This window comes from Acanthochromis polyacanthus, chromosome 12 (genome assembly GCF_021347895.1).
Source record: "Acanthochromis polyacanthus isolate Apoly-LR-REF ecotype Palm Island chromosome 12, KAUST_Apoly_ChrSc, whole genome shotgun sequence".
NCBI classification, from domain to species: domain Eukaryota; kingdom Metazoa; phylum Chordata; class Actinopteri; family Pomacentridae; genus Acanthochromis; species Acanthochromis polyacanthus.
The window spans coordinates 40,523,089-40,541,844 of record NC_067124.1 but is presented as its reverse complement, the minus strand read 5'-3'; the positions used below and the strand labels follow the sequence as shown (position 1 = coordinate 40,541,844).

The following is an 18,756-nucleotide window of genomic DNA, read 5'->3' as shown; positions in this document are numbered from 1 at the left end:
TTTGTTTATCTTTCAAGTTGAATTTTAGCTTCAAATCTTTAAGGGCTGTGGCCAAAGCCGAGTCCAAAGATAACTGTTTATTGTGCGCCGGTTGTTTCTGTCAGAATCGTCACGCCTCTGTCGTCACTTCGTTACGCCCGCCTTCTGACTCTACACTTCATGGTGATTGGTCCGGCCAGTTTTAGGAGAATCCAGCCTCGAGCCTTATGGAGGGTAACTAGACCCACCCTGGCAGAGAATTAAATTCGTTGCTGTGGGTTGTCTAGCGGCTAGGCTATCTAGTTGTTGTAATTTTGTGTCGTGTTTTTGTTGTTTTCTGTCGAGTTTTTGTCATTTCATGTCTTGTTTTTGTCATTTTCCATCTAGTTTTTGTCGCTTTCTGTCTTGTTTTTGTCATTTTCCATCTACTTTTTGTTGCTTTCTGTTCTGTTTTTGTCATTTTATGTCTCATTTTTGTCATTTCATGTCCTGTTTTTGTCATTTTCCATCTAGTTTTTGTTGCTTTCTGTGTCATTTTTGTCACTTTGTCTTGTTTTTGTCATTTTGTCTCGTTTTTGTCACTTTCTTGTTTTTGTCATTTTGTGTCATTTTTGTCATTTCATGTCTTGTTTTTGTCATTTTCCATCTAGTGTTTGTCACTTTGTCTCGTTTTTGTCATTTTTCATTTAGTTTTTGTTACTTTCTGTCTTGTTTTTGTAATTTTGTGTCTCGTTTTTGTCGCTTTCTTTCCTGTGTTTGTTGCTTTCTGTCTCGTTTGTTACTCTCTGTCTTGTTTTTGTCATTTCATATCTTGTTTTTGTCACTTTCCATCTACTTTTTGTCCCTTTCTGTCTCATTTTTGTTGTTTTTTTGCCCAGATCACATGATTGTGATCCTACTACAAATCCACTGCTGAGGACTTATCAGGACTTATCCGTCACAAATGATCCGAGGAACAGATGATTAAACTGTGGGGGTGTCTCTGAGCCGCCTGCTACATGCTTAGGTCACGTGATCTGGTATCTGAACATAACGCACACATGCAGAACACACGCATGTGCTCGGGTTAAAGTCATGTAATAGACAGTCTTGGTGGACTTCTGCTCTCTCAGTGCTTGTCTTAATTGACGTGACGAGCCGTGAGCGTGTGTGTGTGTGTGTGAACACGCGTGTGCCAGGATATGGCATGAACTTTTTAGGCCACTGACAGACATGTCCAAATATTATTCAATCAGCAGTAAATGATCATTTAGTGCCTTAAATCTACCAAACACTTCATGTTAAACCGGTATCTGACTGCTGCTAAAGTCCCACCGTTGTGTTCCAGCTTTTGTGGAAATGGGTTGGAGCATCTTAAAGAATTAGTTTAGGAATAAATATTGTCAATAAAAATGTCAAAACACGTTCTAAAATCTGAAAAAAAAAATCAACATTTTAGCAACTGTCACTTCCTCCTGCATTTTCATTGCATAAAATACTACAAAACATCACAACTTTCAGCGCAATTTTTTTTAGAAAAGCTGCCGCAAATTCAGGCAATTTAGGACGCAACAGTCTGGAAAAAAACTGTAAAATCCTACAGGGACTGAATAAGAATAAATAAGAAATACTGTATGTTGACTTTTAATACATTAATATTTCAAATTGCAAGTGTTTTGTTTATAGTATTACAGAGCAAGCTTTTTTAAATACATACTAACCTTTAACGTTAATCTGGTTGCTAACCTGCCTATTTTGTCTTTTGTTGTCATATATAAGCTGCTGAATACTTGAATTTCTTTCAGGATTAATAAAATATCTATCTGTATAACAAACCAACATATGACTACATTCTGAACAAATCCCATTTCTGGTCAATTCCCAAAATAAACATCGGTTCGTATTTTTAGATCTCAAGCTGCGAGATGAAATTCAACGCTGGACGTTAACGGAGACAAACACAAACCTCTGCTGTAGTCCGGTTGGCTTGTGTGGTTTTAGCAGAGGTCTGACTCTTGTTAATAGACGCTAAAGCTTGTCTTGCTTTCTCCCATTCCGGGTTTTCATGGACCTGGTTGTCTCCAGCGGAACCGTAGGACCTGCCGACGACATGAGAACACTCGTCAGGTTAACGGGCTTTTACATCAACGGTACAAACTTACCAAGTAAAGCAAAGCTAATGATCTAACAATAATTGCTTTATTATGACAAAAACAAGACATAAAACGGCAAAAAAAAACACAAAACGGCAAAAACACGACACGAAACTACAAAAACAAGACAGAACGACCAAAACTTGGCGTAAACAAGGTACAAAATGGAAAAAAAACAAGACAAAAAGCAACAAAAACTAGACAGAATGACAAAACAAGACACAAAATGACAAAAACGAGACAAAACAACAACAAACAGAAAGCAACGAAAACAAGACACAAAATGACAAAAACCAGAGAGAAAATGACAAAAACAAGACAAAAAACGACACAAACAAGCCACAAAATGACAAAAATGAGACACAAAATCAAAAAAAAAAACCAAGACAGAAAGCAACGAAAACAAGGCAAAGCACTTTCACATGACTAGTTTGGGCTCCAAAATGTACAGTTTCAGCATTAATGTGTACAATATTCACACTGCAGACGTGAAATGAGATGTGTCTTTCTCCAACTCTGATTTAAGGTTTCTTGAATAAACCTTTTTCATTCTAAAACACAGTTTTTTAGCATGCAGGGCACACCTTTGAATAAGACTACGAGGAGCTGGAGAAAAAAACTGAGAGGAAGGTTTGGTTGCGAAAACAAGTCAGTTTTTTTGATGACATTCCTGTTCAGGGTGGATGGTGCTGACAAAACAGGCCCTGTGTCTTACAATCCTTGAAACACAACTAATCAGTTTCAATCCTTTAAATCAACAGGACAAAGCTCTGTTTGACGAGCACAGAGACACATCTGAATGTCCTCCAAAGCTAAAACAGAAACTACTTCGGATGCCTTTACCAGAGTTACACCATTTGAGAACGGCTCACAAAGTCCTCGTTCAGCTCTGTTGATTTCTATACAAGCACACTTCCTTTCAGAACTCATCACAATCACTCCACAATGATCGTTTATGTACAAACACAGAACATTAGGCCGAAAATTCCTGTACTTTCCAGAAAAACTACCAAAACAAAATGCCGCATTGTCAGTTATTTCTTCCAGAATAGTGAAGCCCAAGTTAGGGCTAAGTTAAGATAATATCAGAATCAGCCAAATAAAACAAACTGTAGTTCGAACGTGATGTTAATATACTTTGAAGAATATAAAGAACGAATGGGGTTATCTTCCTGCTAACCGAACCAACGGCCTGTACGAGGCTAACGTTAGCATGCTAACACTGTCAACAATCTAAACTGAGCTAATATCACCACCAACGCTAACTTCAGATTACGTGAAAACTACCCACAACTGACATTACGCAGGCTAACAATGTAGTGCTCCATCCGCCAGCTGGTCAAAAGGTGTGACTTACCAGTTAGTTGTAGGGGCTGCTTGTGTCGTGTTGGCTGCCATTTCGCTACAGATTTCAGTTAGCGTCAGAAAGCTAACGCTAAGCTAGCAGGGCTAGCCGGCTAACGTCGTTAGCTCTCCAACAAACCGGGCAGGAAACAGTGAGTCGACCGAGAACTCCGCTACCTAAACACAGAAATCACACTTTAATACACTTTAAAGCAACGCTGTAATTAAAAAAAACAAAACAAAACACCGTCTAAACTCGCATATTTGTTGGTTCTTCTTCGCCAACGGTCGGCTTCTTTCTGACCGGACTGTGGAGATACAAAATGGCAGATCAATGATACCAGCCAAGTCAGTGACGTCACGGTCTTCTCCTACAGGGTGTTTCCGCCCGGAAGATTGTCTGACAGGAAGAAAAAACATTGGAAAGTAAAAAAAAAATAATAATAATCTTTTGACAAATTTTAGCTTTAATAAAAAAAATAAAAATAAATTTACTATTATTTACAGATTTTTTTTCTGTTTTGTTACAGATGGCTACTCGTCAAATCACAGGAAAAAAAGAGTTTAACTTTACAGGTTAAGTGTAAACAAACAAAACAAAATATAAAAGCTATAAACAATGTGAACATCAAAATTAAGAGTAATTCACTATTTTACAATATTTAACAGTAAAATCCCTCTATTTTTAACTGCATTTAATTAGATTAAAAATAGATTTCTGTTTTAATTTGAAATAAATCAAATGTATGTCATGTTTTTAACAGCTGCTGTTCAGTTGTTTGTTTACATATGGTAATGGTAATGAAACAGAAAACGTGAAAAACAAGACACAAAGTGACAGAATCAAGACAAAACGACAAAAGAAAGACGCAAAATAGAAGAAATGAAAAACAAAATGAGACACAAAATGAGAAAAACAAGATATAAAACAAAATGAATGACAAAAGCGAGATACAAAATGACACAAACAAGAAAGAAAATGACAATGACTCCAGTTTTAACTGCATTTAATTGGATAAAAAAATAGATATTTACTGTGATTTGAAATAAATCTCATGTTTGTTTACATGTGGTATTTTGGTGTTTTCTCTGTTCTTCTTGGGCGGGGCACAACTGTAAAGCCTGTGAGACAAAACACAGGGCAGCAGCACTGAAACTCTGACTTTTCTCAGTGGAAATCAAAGTTTTCTGTCGGAGCTTCATCCTGTGGCTGTCAGCTGTAGAAACACAATCACACTCATTCATTCAACGTTTATTTAAACTCAGAACTCATGGAGGTCTGAGGGCCTCATTTACAGAGATATGATTTAAAATCTAAAACCAGCTGGAAGGGAAATAAACTGATTTTTCCTCTAGAACAGCTGCAGGAAACAAAGAAGGAGTCCCATCCTTTCAGAGCTTTAATCACATGCAGAATGTTTCCATCCTCAGAGTTTTCATTCTACATTCAAGAGGAGCAGCCAAATAAACCACTACTGCATTATTACTGCTCGGCAAAACTGCGTTTGCTGGAAGGTATTGTTTTCACCTGCATGGTCTTGCTTGCGTGTTTGTCTGTAACACTTTGGTTTCCGCGCGATAACTCCATAAAATATTGATGTAGCCTTACCATATTTGGTACACAGGTGTACCATAATAAGACACAGATCAAGTTCGAATTTGGTGACCGTAACCTCATTTTCAAGGTCACAGGGGTCATCTTTGTCGCCGGGCGGTCCAAGTTTGGTAAAACTTCTTGTTATTATTATTAGCACTTTGCAGAATTTTCTCACAAGTTTATCAGCAAAAACATAAAAACAAGTCTTGCTGGAAACAAACCATGTTCTGGCAGCAGCTTATTAAACCTTCTTTTCTTTATTTTTCTTGCTAAAGATGAATTTCTTTGTTTCTTATTAGTGCTGAAACACTGTAAACAGGTTAATGGACAAGGTGCTTCTATCGTATTAAAAATAATTTAGTAAAATGACTTAAAATCAATGAAACTTCACACACGTCAGATAAAACTAACGATTTATTGATTCAGACAGATTCTTTAAGCTGTGTTGACATGAATAACTGCATCAGCATGACGTTTTGTGTCGTTTTCTGTCTGACTTGTCGTTTGTCTCGTGTCGTTGCTGTTTTGTGTTTCCTTTTTGTCTCGTGTTTTTTTGTCTTATTTTGTCATTTTGTGTTTTGCTTCATTAATTGTTTTAAGCATCATTTTGTAGTTTTGTTTCTCGCTTTTGTCATTTTTTGGTCTCGTTTGTCTATTTTATTGTCGCTTTGTAACTTTTTTCTAATTTTTGTCTCATTTTTGTCATTTTGTGTCTAGTTTTTGTCATTTGTCTCATTTTTGTTTTTTCCTCTCGTTTTTATCGTTTTGTGTCTTGTTTTTGTTGTTTTGTGTCATGAATTTGGGAGTTTGAAGAGTTTACAATAAAATAATACCAAAAATACGCTCACCAGAGGATTTTATTCCTTTTCTGTTGCTCTTTTTGAGGCTGCATTAATGTTTTAATGTCTTGTTTTCTAATATTTTGTGTGTTTTAGTGTTTTATAAGACACCCTGTAGCTTCAGTTTTGCAGAAAAATGCATTTTCCAGTGAATAAATACGGTTTCAGACAGTGAAACTGACATCTGTGATTTTAAGCCAGAACAAATCCGTACGTTTTACATTTTTACTGTCTTAAATGACAAAACTCCTTGAAAGTCTTATATTTTTTTTAAGGAAATGCTCCTTCTCATATCAGATTTTAATCTATTGAGAATTTTTATGCGACCAGCAGGTTTCTTCAGGCTGGAAATGTTGTAAAGAAGTGAAAAAGCACTAAAACACAGTAAAAATCCTGGTGGGGGCTGGGGCAGGTGGGATTCGGGCATGAGTGGCAGGTGGGTCCTCCTGCCCTGGGCTGCCTGGGTCGGTTCTGGCATGCTGGGGGTGTCGGTAGCTGCTCCCTCTTGTCTTCGGGGTCCGTGTGGTACACGGTGGCCCCAGTTGCTCTCTGGGGGTGCCGCCCCATGGTTTGCTCTTCACATTGTGTACGTTGTACTACAGAGCCATAACCACATCTAAATGATGTTAATAATGATCAATCTGTCTATGCTGTATATTTCATATAGTAAATGACTCAACCTTTTTAATTTTCTTCACAGATTGTTGGAAACGAGCCTGGGAGAATCAAATTTAGAGACGTGTCATGTTTTTGTAGTCACTTTTGTGACTGCTTCGCTGCAAAGGAGTTTGTTTTCACTCACAGGAAACAAGAAGAGTCTGAAAAGATGATCAAAGATGGAACTTGGGTCCTTGTGGACTACGATGGAGACCGATGGGGACTTACCATCGACTGCCATTCATATCTAACCCCTAACCCAGACCAAAACAATGCCTAACCCTAAAGAAACTTTTTTGCACTTTTACTTTTTTCAGTAACAACAACATGGCCAAGAAAACACTGTTTTCCCCCCGTGGGGACCTCATTTTTGGTCCCCACCGTGACAGCGTGGAGTCAGGTCAATATCCCCACCAAAATAGATAAACACGTACACACACACCTATACTTGTCTCGAACCCCCGTTGAGGACTGTGTGTGTGTCAGTTCTGTTGGGGACTTCAATATTTTTAATGAGATAATTGAATAATTTCAGCACAGAAAGATTTCTTGATTTTTTTGAACCACACTGGTATAGTGCTCACTGAGATTTCTGATTTTTTTTTTCTTTTAAAATTTGTCAGGTCTTTCTGTCTTCATGGGGATGCTCCAATTTTGTAATACCACGATCAACCAGCAGGTGTCGCTGTCATTTATTAGCATTGTCACATAAGACAGCACTGAAAGGGCCATGTGAGACATTTACCAAACATTAACTGTTGATTCAAGTTTGGTTAATACAATACTTTAATTTAAAATATAAATTATAAATGCAGCATGAACAAATGACTCATATTGCGCAGTTCATCACACCCATGATTTAAGGTTCAGGATGTCACTGTCAGAGCTGGAATGAGGAAATATAAGATTTTCCATTACAGCTGTTTCCTGGATATTAAACTGCAGATAAGGATGGCAGGTTGAGCTCAAAGACATAATTTTTCACTAGCACATTTAATAAATGAAGAGACTCAACAAGCTGGTGAGGAGGACCAGCTCTGTCCTGGGCTGCCCACTGGACTCTGTGGAGGATGTGGGTGAGAGGAGGATGTTGGCCAAGCTCACATCCATCATGGACAACAGCTCTCAGCCACTGTACCGGACGGTAGAAGAGCTCAGCCGACTGAGACACCCTCAGTGCAGGAAAGAGCAGGTCCTTCATGTCCACCGCTGTCAGACTGTACAACTCTACTGTATAGAATATGTGCAACAACCCTGGACATTACAATATCCTGCTACCATGGTTACTTTAACCCCCTTAAGAAATTTAACGACACTTTATATACATTCACTCTGCTAAAAACATATTGTATATATTATATATTGTACTATTCTATTTAAAGCTGTCAAATGCTCATTCTTAACAGAATGTCTACACATTTCACCAGTTTTTCATATCCGAACGTAGCAAAACTGTTGTATTTTGACTGTTTTGTTAAGTCTGGTGTAATAACAGGACTGCAATGTATTACGATCTATAGCTCAGGTTTTTCAGTAACTCTTTAATTCTAAATAAAGTTGACCTATTATGAGTTCCCCTCACTCAAAAACTTAAAATTAAAAAGCTGTGCGTAATGTATTACAAACCATAACTACATGTCAAGAGTTCAATTGTCAAAAACTCCATTTATAGATTTCTAATCTCATACTCTGTGGATTCCAGGTTATTTTAAAACATCAATTTCAAATTTTCAGTTTGATATCACAGGACAATTAAATAACATGATTTAATTTTATTTAAATTGTAGTTTCTGTATACACGCATAAAAAAGTATATTCACATACATACATACATACATACATACATACATGTATGTATGTATGTGTCAGAAAGCAGACAACTAGCGACTCACAATATTTTTATCATTTGAATTTAATGAATTTGCCACCAACATCTCAACAAAACATGTTTCAGAAAATCTGGATTTCATTGACAATGCGAGTACAAACATTATCCAGACCCACATTGATTGACTCTGCAGTACACATGGGTTGTAACTATCTCTGATGTGAACACAACACCTGGTGAACACGCTGACTTTCACTACTTTTCCAGTCAGAGCTCTGCTATCAGCAGCAGCTTATCATGGAGGAAATTAAGTCTTGTTGCCTCCATCTCTAACTTCTGTGACTCTTTGTCATCTCAAACAAATTCTATCAGTCAATCAAAGATATGAAAAAGTAACCTCTGAAATACAGCCACTAAACTTGGCAATGGGAACAGAGTTATTTTATCTGTTCACCCGCACTTTAAAAAAAAAAAAAAAAAAAAAAGGCATACACGCAAATTTTCAGCGTGAAACGGGGTGAAGTATAACGGAAAAAGTTCTTACTTCGGTTTCATGGAGCGCTTGGAAGCATCAATGCGGTTCTTTACGTAAAACTTAACTGCTGTCCAGGTCCTCCCTCTGAGCGCCTGTGGAGACGTCTCAATGCACTTCATGCACTGGGCTTGTCCAGGAACCCGACCAGATCTAATGCAGTCCATGAGAGTCTTCTCAACAGCGTCTACTTCCTCTCTTGTCCACATTCTCCTCTTAGGTTTTGATGAACCTGAATAAAACAAGATAATAAGTTAATATTCTCAGCTATTGCCAAAAAGATGGAGTTTAAAATCTTCATCACAACAAGTGTAGTACAGTGTTACTTTAGTTAATATGTAATGTCCTCTGAAAACTGTACGAAGTAAAGCTTTACATCCACTGGCTTTGCTAACTGGCTTCACAAAAATATGAGACAAATGGTTTGCTGCTACTACTGGATATTCCCTCTGGTTGTAAAATACAGGGACAGAGATGAACTTCAGTGGTTTAAGGACAAATGAGGGTAAATGGCAAAATGGTAAATGGTTGTATTTATATAGCGCTTTTATCCAAAGCTGCCTGCAAGGCGCTAACCACGACCCACCAGGAGCAATACGGGGTTCGATGTCTTGCTCAGGGACACTTCGACATGAGCTCGATGGGCCAAAGATCGAACCGGCAACCTTCCAGTCACAAGACGGCCACTCTACCCACTGATCCATGCCACCCAGGGTGAAGTCACGTCTACACCAAGTCCATCCTGTTAATGCAAATGATATCACGACTTAAACGCAGAGAAAGAGGTCAACTATTTAAATTTAAAAGACAGCTGACATGGAGGAAAAGCTGAAAATCATCATCATGGCTGTTTCAGGAGTTTTGCCTCTGAGGTCTTGTGTGGTAAAAACATGAGGCTGTTACTGTGTAATACCCCTGAATAAAGACAGCACATCTTCAAAAACTCAAAGCACTTACCTTCAGCAGCTTCTCCTTCACCACATCTTCCCCCAACCACTGCCGTCTCTGACACGTCTAGTAAGACACAAGAAAACTGATGAGACCACTTTCAGTGCGAATTAGTAATATTACTAATGAGACTTCAAAAGAAACAAACATTGAGAAAACTCAATTCTACAAAATGTCACTCCTGAAATATACATTCTTTAACGCCTTTAAAAATATTTTTTTTCTTCATATTGTTCCACACTAATGGAGTGATGAGAAAACACAGGGGAGTCTTCATGTATGAAAATACATTGGGCTTGTGAAAGCTCATTTCTAGTTCCCACTTCACAGTATTTATTTTAAGTCTTGACCTTACAAAAAAAAGCATAGGCCCTCACAGTCACCTGAGAAATGTGTGTGAGCTCATAGTTCTGTCAAATTTCTTCAACTGTTAAATATGAAGATTTGCCAATTTTCCCACCTTTACTGAAACATGTAAAGATAACTGAAATGGGGGCTGCACACTGAAATTGAAGAAGCAGCATCACATACTCAGAATGAGGAGACTGTTGCTACAAGTCATTCATTATGTCTCATATTTGTATTGGTTCAGTGTCACAGCCCCAAAACCATCTAAATAAACTGGATTGTCATCGTTGGTGCATCCTAAATGATGGGGGTTATTCTTTTCTCACTAACAAAAGATTTCTCCCCCAAATGAAACATTTTACCACTTTTTTCAGCCGGTTTAAATCTGAAATTTGGAACATAGCCTCCTTAAGAGCAGGGTAGCTCTGCAGCATCAGTTACCATGGTGATCTAGTAGGTTAAAAGAGATCCACCTTTGTGATTCTGAAAACTCGACTTCAGGCTGAACGAACTTCGCTAATCCTCTACTCTCGCTTTGTAGTGCCGCCCTCTAGTGTGAACACGTACAGATTCCTGGTTTCCTTAGCATTCTCACAAATACAACTGCTATTAAGGGAAAATGTACAAGGAAACTCTGAAGAATTCAATAAAGAAAATACCTTTGGCTCCTGGTGGATCATTTCCATTCTGACCTTCTCTGCATTGCTTAATCAGTCTGCAAGTGCCTGTCAACATGTAACAATGTGCTCTGAGCAACCAAAATAAGTGACAAACAGTGAAGCCACTTTTATATCAGACCATATGAATAATTAAAGCATACCTGACGACTCTGAAGACGAAGTTACTGCCTCAATCAGACGAACACCATCCTCATCATCACTGTCAGATACATCTGTGTCCACAGATATTTTCTCTGGGGGGAGAAGAGCAATAACATTTGAGTTTTCTGGATCAATCAGATGATGGCACAATTATTTGGAAAAATTAAAATTAAATAAAATGTTTTCTTTCGAATGTTTTACCGTTTGGATCAATGTTGATCTGATCAAGGTTCCTGCCTTCATATTCAGATAGCATTCCTCGCTCCATGGCCATTAGAAGTTTGCTTATCTTGGCCAGCTGCAGTGTACTTTCAGGAAGCCTGTAATTCTGGCGGTGGACTCTGATGTCATGACCAAGTAAGTCAGCCAGATCATCCATTTCATTGTCCTTCAAGTTGAGAACCTTACACATGGTGGCCATGTGTTTTCTAAGTTTTGTTGAAGACAGCATTTCTGGATGCTTTGCACCACAACTTTGAGCACAGTGACGAACAGCATCAGATCCTCTGATGTAAGTTTGCGCTTCTGGTCTTGCAAACATGAAGTCATTGTCATGAGGAACATCACATTTTTGGCGAGTCTTCACAAGCAACTCCATCGAAGCCAACATATCAGATGTCAAGAGAACGGGGACCTTTCGACCTCGTTTACCTCTTATCTCTATAAGCTGGAAATGCTTGCAGAGCTTCTTCTCAAGGTCAGACAAAGCCATTTCCACATCTGGATGAATCGGGGAAGTGTCTCGCATTTCAAAAGCACGAAGGGGCATCCTGGATACCTCGCCTTCTCTTCTGCGATTGAAGAGTATAACTTCACAAAGTGTCAGTTTGGCAAGTTCTGCCCAGTTCTTCTTTGTTGGTTGTTCTTCAAGCTTTGCTTGATACTGCTTCCTTTGCTTGTCGAGATGCAGGTGCATTTTTTTCACATCTTCAGCAAACGGCAGAAGTTTAGGAGCATTCCACTTTGCCTCATTCAGATTCCTCAGTGCCTGGGCTGACACGCACTCATTCCATTTAGTGTCACAAATCTGTTTAAACAACTGCACATCACGAGCAGTGTCCTTATCACCTGTGATCATTGCTTCACATTCAACAATATTAGCCAACTTTTTAAGGTTGTGACCCAACTTAAGTGCCAGAGATGGGGTTTTGTAGATGCCCTTTTTCTCATCAAAGCCAGCAACACTCTTGACAGCTTCTATGACATGGGGGAAATTGGCTGGTACAAAGAAGTCATGTGCTCTGTTCAGTATGCCTCCCAGCTTTCCCTGAAGTATCAGTCTACCAACCTCTCTCATCTTTTGTCTGATGTATTCATGTTTTGTTATGTCATGCCCATTCTTATTGTACAGATGTTCCCCAAACGTCAAAATGCATCTCTCTTTTCGGATAACCCTTGACACTTCGTCTTCATTCATGTTATTCACCAATTTCCAGACAGCTGCTTTAACACCATCTGGGACAGGCTGGGCGTATGCACAAACAGCCTGGACTCGAGTTCTTCCAGGCTTCAAACACGCAGCTTCTTTGCTTAACTGGCATCTTTTCATATGCACCCACAATGATTTTCTCTTTAACAAGGCCTCACAGTAAACACAGTGCAGGTACTCACTGGGGCTGACAGGTACTGTTGACTGCTGTCTTGGGATCAGCAATCCCTTTCCTTTTTTAAGAACTTCAGCATTATGGGCACGGTTTCCTCGATTCCTCAGCAAATTCAACTGTATTCTTCTTTCTTTGGAGCCTTTTGGAAATTCCAATGCTCTCGCGACTTCTGCATGATCTTTGTGTTTTGATTCCAAGTGTCGTGCCATTTTGCTAAAAGGCTTGACACAATAGACACAATAGTACTTCTTATTGTACAGTCTGCCACCATCTTTCTTCTTCTTTAGCATCATTACTGACAGCTGGCATCTTTTCATATGCATCCACAATGATTTTCTCTTTAACAAGGCCTTACAGTTAACACAGTGCAGGTACTCACTGGGGCTGACAGGTACTGTTGACTGCTGTCTTGGGATCAGCAATCCCATCATTTCTTTTAGCACTTCAGCAATACGGGCACGGTTTCCTCGATTCCTCAGCAAATTCAACTGTATTTTTCTTTCTTTGGAGCCTTTTGGAAATTCAAATGCTCTCGCGACTTCTGCATGATCTTTGTGTTTTGATTCCAAGTGCCGTGCCATTTTGCTAAAAGGCTTGACACAATAGACACAATAGTACTTCTTATTGTACAGTCTGCCACCATCTTTCTTCTTCTTTAGCATCATTACTGACACATCTGAACTTTCAGATGAACTACATCCTTTGGAGTTCTCACCAGCCCTTGGTGGTGTCATCTGGCTTCTCTTGTGCTTTTGTTCATTTACTTCCTGTGACCTGACAGAAGCCTTTTTCAGAACCCGTTTCCTCCGTTTCTGTTGCTGGACTTCTGGTACATCTGCCTCCAAATCATCAGTAGTTCCTGGCACATATTCATCCTCAGTGAACTCATAGCTTCGACGCATCTGTTTAGCAAGTTCAAAAAAACAGAGGCATGTTTAGGACACATTACTGATTCAACCCCATAAAACAATCAAACAGTAACGAGGACTACACTGGTGAGTTTGCATGTTAGAGCCCAATACATAAAATGTGTGTACATGTTACTACCAAGCATTTCCCAAACATTCTACTGGAGCAGTGAATATTACAATTGTTTCTCCTGCTTTCCAGGTTGACACTGGTTTCAGTTCAGTTCCAGTTTATTGTTGTAAAAGTCAACCTGCAGCGGCTTGAAACATGTTTAAGCAATCATCAGGGAGAACCAGATATCAGTAATATTCTTTGCTGAAGTTATTAATCCACTCTAACAGAGCTACACAGAAGAAACTAAAGATGGTGAGTGGTACGGTCCTTTAAAGGTGCTTTAAAAATCATTGTGTTACTATTGGACATGCAACTGCTTGAAAAGTGACCCTCCATTGGGCCACCTCCATTGGGTAATAATAAGTAGCAGTAGCAACACATAGCCTCTATAATTATGTTTGTGTGAAGTAGTGTGAAGAACTCAGGCTGGACGTGACAGAAATGTTCAACTAATGCAGCTCTAACTGTGTTTAAATGTGTAGCTCAGGAAAGCCCTGTCAGCTGTTAGTAATTCACCTTTACTGAAACGCACACAGTGGTCAGTGTTAAAGGACAGCTCATGACTGCATACACTGGACAAAGTTATTAGATAAATGAACTCACCACCACACCGTCAGTTCTCTGGAGCTCAGGTATGCCTGGATCCTCAGAAACATCTCTGGGAGATGGCATGACAATGAACGTACTCCCACTGCCACTGGAGCACTGTTCAATGTCCTGAAAAGTAAACATTAGAAATAAGTTTCCATTTTCTTATGCTCTGCAAAACAGAAAGATTTAACAGTGAAGATTTCTTTTGATGTACTCACTACAACACTTTATATGATTAATCAAAGTCATGACTGACCATGGGCCATTAGTGAGCAGACATACCAGCACATGCTTCAGAAGCTACAGCAGAGTGAAAGCTGAGTTTTTATAGCAACAGAGGTACAGGAGTACAGCAAAGTAAAACAAGGAGGACAGTGCTACAGAAAGTGCCTTTTTTGATGGTTCTGTAAATACAGTTAGTGAGGTTAATGAAACTGCTAAAATTTTGTGAGAAGAGACAACATTACAACCACAGTGCAAAGTTTAGGGTTTTGTGTTATACGAGGTACAGGTTAGAGACAAAGAACTCAACTGATTGAAATTTAAATTTCAGACCTACAATCCAAATCAGCATGGCAAAGTATTTGTGAATTGTTTCTGTGTTTCTACATGGACTGCAAACGTCTTTGAAAAGCTGAACCAATCCCATCAGTGCATTTTAATAGATAATAAAACAAATTTGTGTGTGTGTTGGGGGGGGTCCGCACAATGAATAATATCCTGTCACACATCGTTTGCATGCAGTGTTATGTTTTAGGAATATTTTAGTAGAAATATTCTGATTAAACAAGTAATAAGTAGCTGTCAAATAGGTCTCTACGGAGCCCCTAAAGGGACATGGGGGGGGGGGGGAATTAATGGGTGGGGGGAAAAAAAAAAAGGACGAACTTTCGCAAGATCTCGCAAAGGTTGTTTTTTTTTTTTTTAAAAGTAGTGTCAGTGAACTGGAAGTAAAACAGACACACAACGATGGAGGAATACACACATCACCCGTGGGAGAAGTTGATTGATTTGTATTTTGGTATTGGCCTCACATACAAAGATATTAAATCAGTTCTTGGCCGGAGACATGGCTTTGACATAAGTGAGAGACATCTGAAAAGATTACTCAGCGCGAGGGGACTTTCTCGTCGTAAAGAGTACTGTGATCTTGCAGTCCTGGTTGAATTCATCAGCAACCAACTACAGTACTCTGGCCAGCTTCACGGGTACCGGTGGATGTACGCAAAGTGTAGAGAACATGGACTACGAGTAAAGAAGGAGGATGTGCGGTTGGTGATGAAGGAGCTGGATCCCACAGGAGTGTCATTAAGGCAAGCAAGATGCTTACGACGATGGCGCTACTTCTCGAGAGGTCCAAACTTCATTTGGTACATTGACTCATATGATAAACTGAAGCCATATGGCTTTTGTATCAACGGAAGCATCGACGGTTTTTCTGGGAAAATAATCTGGCTTAATGCCTATACCACGAGTAGTGACCCAAAGTTGATCGGAGGTCATTACGTTGAAGCAGTGCAACGTTTAGCAGGCCGTCCTAGGATTGTGAGAGGCAATCTCGGGACCGAAAACGGCCATGTTCGACGCTTTCAGCGGTTCCTCGTCCCCATTCATCCAGACGGCCCTGTTGACAGTTATATGGAGGGAGCTAGCACCGCCAATCAAAGGATGGAATATTGGTGGGGCGTTCTACGCAACCAGTGTGTGGAGTTCTGGTTACCCTTGTTTGCAGACATCAGAGACAATGGGTTGTTTGACGGCGGGTTACTGGACAAGGCCATCCTTCAGTTTTGTTGCATGGGACTCATCCAGGTGAGTTTGTGTGTACGTGTTTATCTATACCGGTGGGGACTTCAACCTGACTATGTGCTATATAGGTGGGGACTCATCTCACGGTGGGGACCTAAAATGAGGTCCCCACGGGGGGAAACAGTGCTTTCTTGGCCATGTTGTTGTTACTAAAAAATGTAAAAGTGCAAAAACGTTTCTTTAGGGTTATGCATTGTTTTGGTGTTGGTTAAGGTTAGGGTTAGGGTAAGGGTTAGGGGTTAGATATGAATGGGAGTCAATGGTATGTCCCCACGGGAATAGCAGAACCAGACATGTACCCCCATGGGGTAGTAGTAGTTATAGAGCACTTACTGGAGCCATGGGGTAGTAGTAGTTATAGAGCACTTACTGGACCCATGGGGTAGTAGTAGTTACAGAGCGATTACTGGACCCATAGGGTAGTAGTAGTTATATAGCACTTACTGGACCCATGGGGTAGTAGTAGTTATAGAGCACTTACTGGACCCATGGGGTAGTAGTAGTTATAGGGGTAGGTGTATCCAGGATAATGCTGCTGAGTCTGCTGGTAGCACGGGTAGTACTGCTGCTGCTGCATGGCTGCAGAGTCAGACACTGCTGGCTGAAAGTGGCCGGCCTAAAAAAATAGAGATAGTACAATCCATGTTAAAGCAAAGCCATCTACAGGGACACAAATATCAATACAGCGAGGACACACAGGAGAACACATTTAATAAACTAACAGTCCCTCCAGGAATTCAAGATGCTACGATCGCACCAGTTCACGAGAATTCAGCCAGTCTGTGAATTCTGCAATTTTGTCCAATCACTGCAACTTTGGCCCGCCTCCTGTCTTTTGTCCTTTTGTTTCTAGTTTTTGTCGCTTTCTGTCTTGTTTTTGTCATTTTCCATCTAGTTTTTGTCACTTTGTCTCGTTTTTGTCATTTTTCATCTAGTTTTTGTTACTGTCTTGTTTTTGTCATTTTGTGTCTCATTTTTGTCGCTTTCTTTCCTGTGTTTGTTGCTTTCTGTCTCGTTTGTTACTCTCTGTCTTGTTTTTGTCATTTCATGTCTTGTTTTTGTCACTTTCCATCTACTTTTTGTCCCTTTCTGTCTCATTTTTGTTGTTTTTTTGCCCAGATCACATGATTGTGATCCTACTACAAATCCACTGCTGAGGACTTATCAGGACTTATCCGTCACAAATGATCCGAGGAACAGATGATTAAACTGTGGGGGTGTCTCTGAGCCGCCTGCTACATGCTTAGGTCATGTGATCTGGTATCTGTACATAACGCACACATGCAGAACACACGCATGTGCTCGGGTTAAAGTCATGTAATGGACAGTCTTGGTGGACTTCTGCTCTCTCAGTGCTTGTCTTAATTGACGTGACGAGCCGTGAGCGTGTGTGTGTGTGAACACGCGTGTGCCAGGATATGGCATGAACTTTTTAGGCCACTAACAGACATGTCCAAATATTATTCATTCAGCAGCAAATGATCATTTAGTGCCTTAAATCTACCAAACACTTCATGTTAAACCGGTATCTGACTGCTGCTAATGTCTAGGGCTGCAACTAACGACGCGTTGATGAATCGTCTGAGCACGATACGTCATCAAAAGCAGAAGTGAGCGCGCAATGCAACAGAAATCACCGTCCGGGAGAACACGGACAGACATCAGCGCTGCATCGTGCATATATTATGTATGCACGATGCAGCGCCGATTTCCATGTTTAGATACAGCTGTATAGCAAACGCTGACATCCGTGCTTACGATAGATCGTGGATGTCCACGCTGCATCGTGCATACACAATATATGCACAATGCCGCGTCGATGTCCGTCTGTGAAATACTGTATGTTGACTTTTAATACATTAATATTTCAAATTGCAAGTGTTTTGTTTATAGTATTACAGAGCAAGCTTTTTTAAATACATACTAACCTTTAACGTTAATCTGGTTGCTAACCTGCCTATTTTGTCTTTTGTTGTCATATATAAGCTGCTGAATACTTGAATTTCTTTCAGGATTAATAAAATATCTATCTGTATAACAAACCAACATATGACTACATTCTGAACAAATCCCATTTCTGGTCAATTCCCAAAATAAACATCGGTTCGTATTTTTAGATCTCAAGCTGCGAGATGAAATTCAACGCTGGATGTTAACGGAGACAAACACAAACCTCTGCTGTGGTCCGGTTGGCTTGTGTGGTTTTAGCAGAGGTCTGACTCTTGTTAATAGACGCTAAAGCTTGTCTTGCTTTCTCCCATTCCGGGTTTTCATGGACCTGGTTGTCTCCAGCGGAACCGTAGGACCTGCCGACGACATGAGAACACTCGTCAGGTTAACGGGCTTTTACATCAACGGTACAAACTTACCAAGTAAAGCAAAGCTAATGATCTAACAATAATTGCTTTATTATGACAAAAACAAGACATAAAACGGCAAAAACACGACACAAAACTACAAAAACAAGACAGAACGACCAAAACTTGGCGTAAACAAAGGCACAAAATGGGAAAAAAAAACAAGACAAAAAGCAACAAAAACTAGACAGAATGACAAAAACAAGACACAAAATGGAAAAAAAACAAGACAGAAAACAAAAATTAGACATAAAGACTCAAAGTGACAAAAAGACACAAAATGACAAAAATGAGAGAAATCGACAAAAACAAGACACAAAATGACAAAAGAAAGACACAAAATGACA

At 39.7% G+C, this 18,756-nt stretch overlaps 1 protein-coding gene across 9 annotated transcripts in view; it reads right to left on the bottom strand.

Annotated features, from left to right (window-relative positions):
* The window catches only part of leng8 (leukocyte receptor cluster (LRC) member 8), a 41,226-nt gene that overhangs the window by 16,326 nt on the left and 6,144 nt on the right, over positions 1-18,756 (bottom strand). The window contains exons 2-10 of one of the 9 annotated variants that reach the window (XM_051956742.1): positions 18,226-18,358; positions 16,534-16,668; positions 14,256-14,369; positions 11,227-13,531; positions 11,025-11,117; positions 10,864-10,929; positions 9,866-9,922; positions 9,495-9,650; positions 8,443-9,140 (exon numbers count right to left, since the gene is read on the bottom strand). In XM_051956742.1, the coding sequence (XP_051812702.1) occupies positions 8,917-9,140; positions 9,495-9,650; positions 9,866-9,922; positions 10,864-10,929; positions 11,025-11,117; positions 11,227-13,531; positions 14,256-14,369; positions 16,534-16,668; positions 18,226-18,358 (3,283 nt within the window). In that variant the 3' untranslated portion in view covers positions 8,443-8,916. Of the gene's footprint in view, positions 1-1,924; positions 2,058-3,468; positions 3,808-8,442; positions 9,141-9,494; positions 9,651-9,865; positions 9,923-10,863; positions 10,930-11,024; positions 11,118-11,226; positions 13,532-14,255; positions 14,370-16,422; positions 16,449-16,496; positions 16,669-18,225; positions 18,359-18,756 lie in introns of those variants that run through there. The other 8 variants (XM_022199701.2, XM_022199700.2, XM_051956746.1 and 5 more) reach the window with 8 other exon arrangements.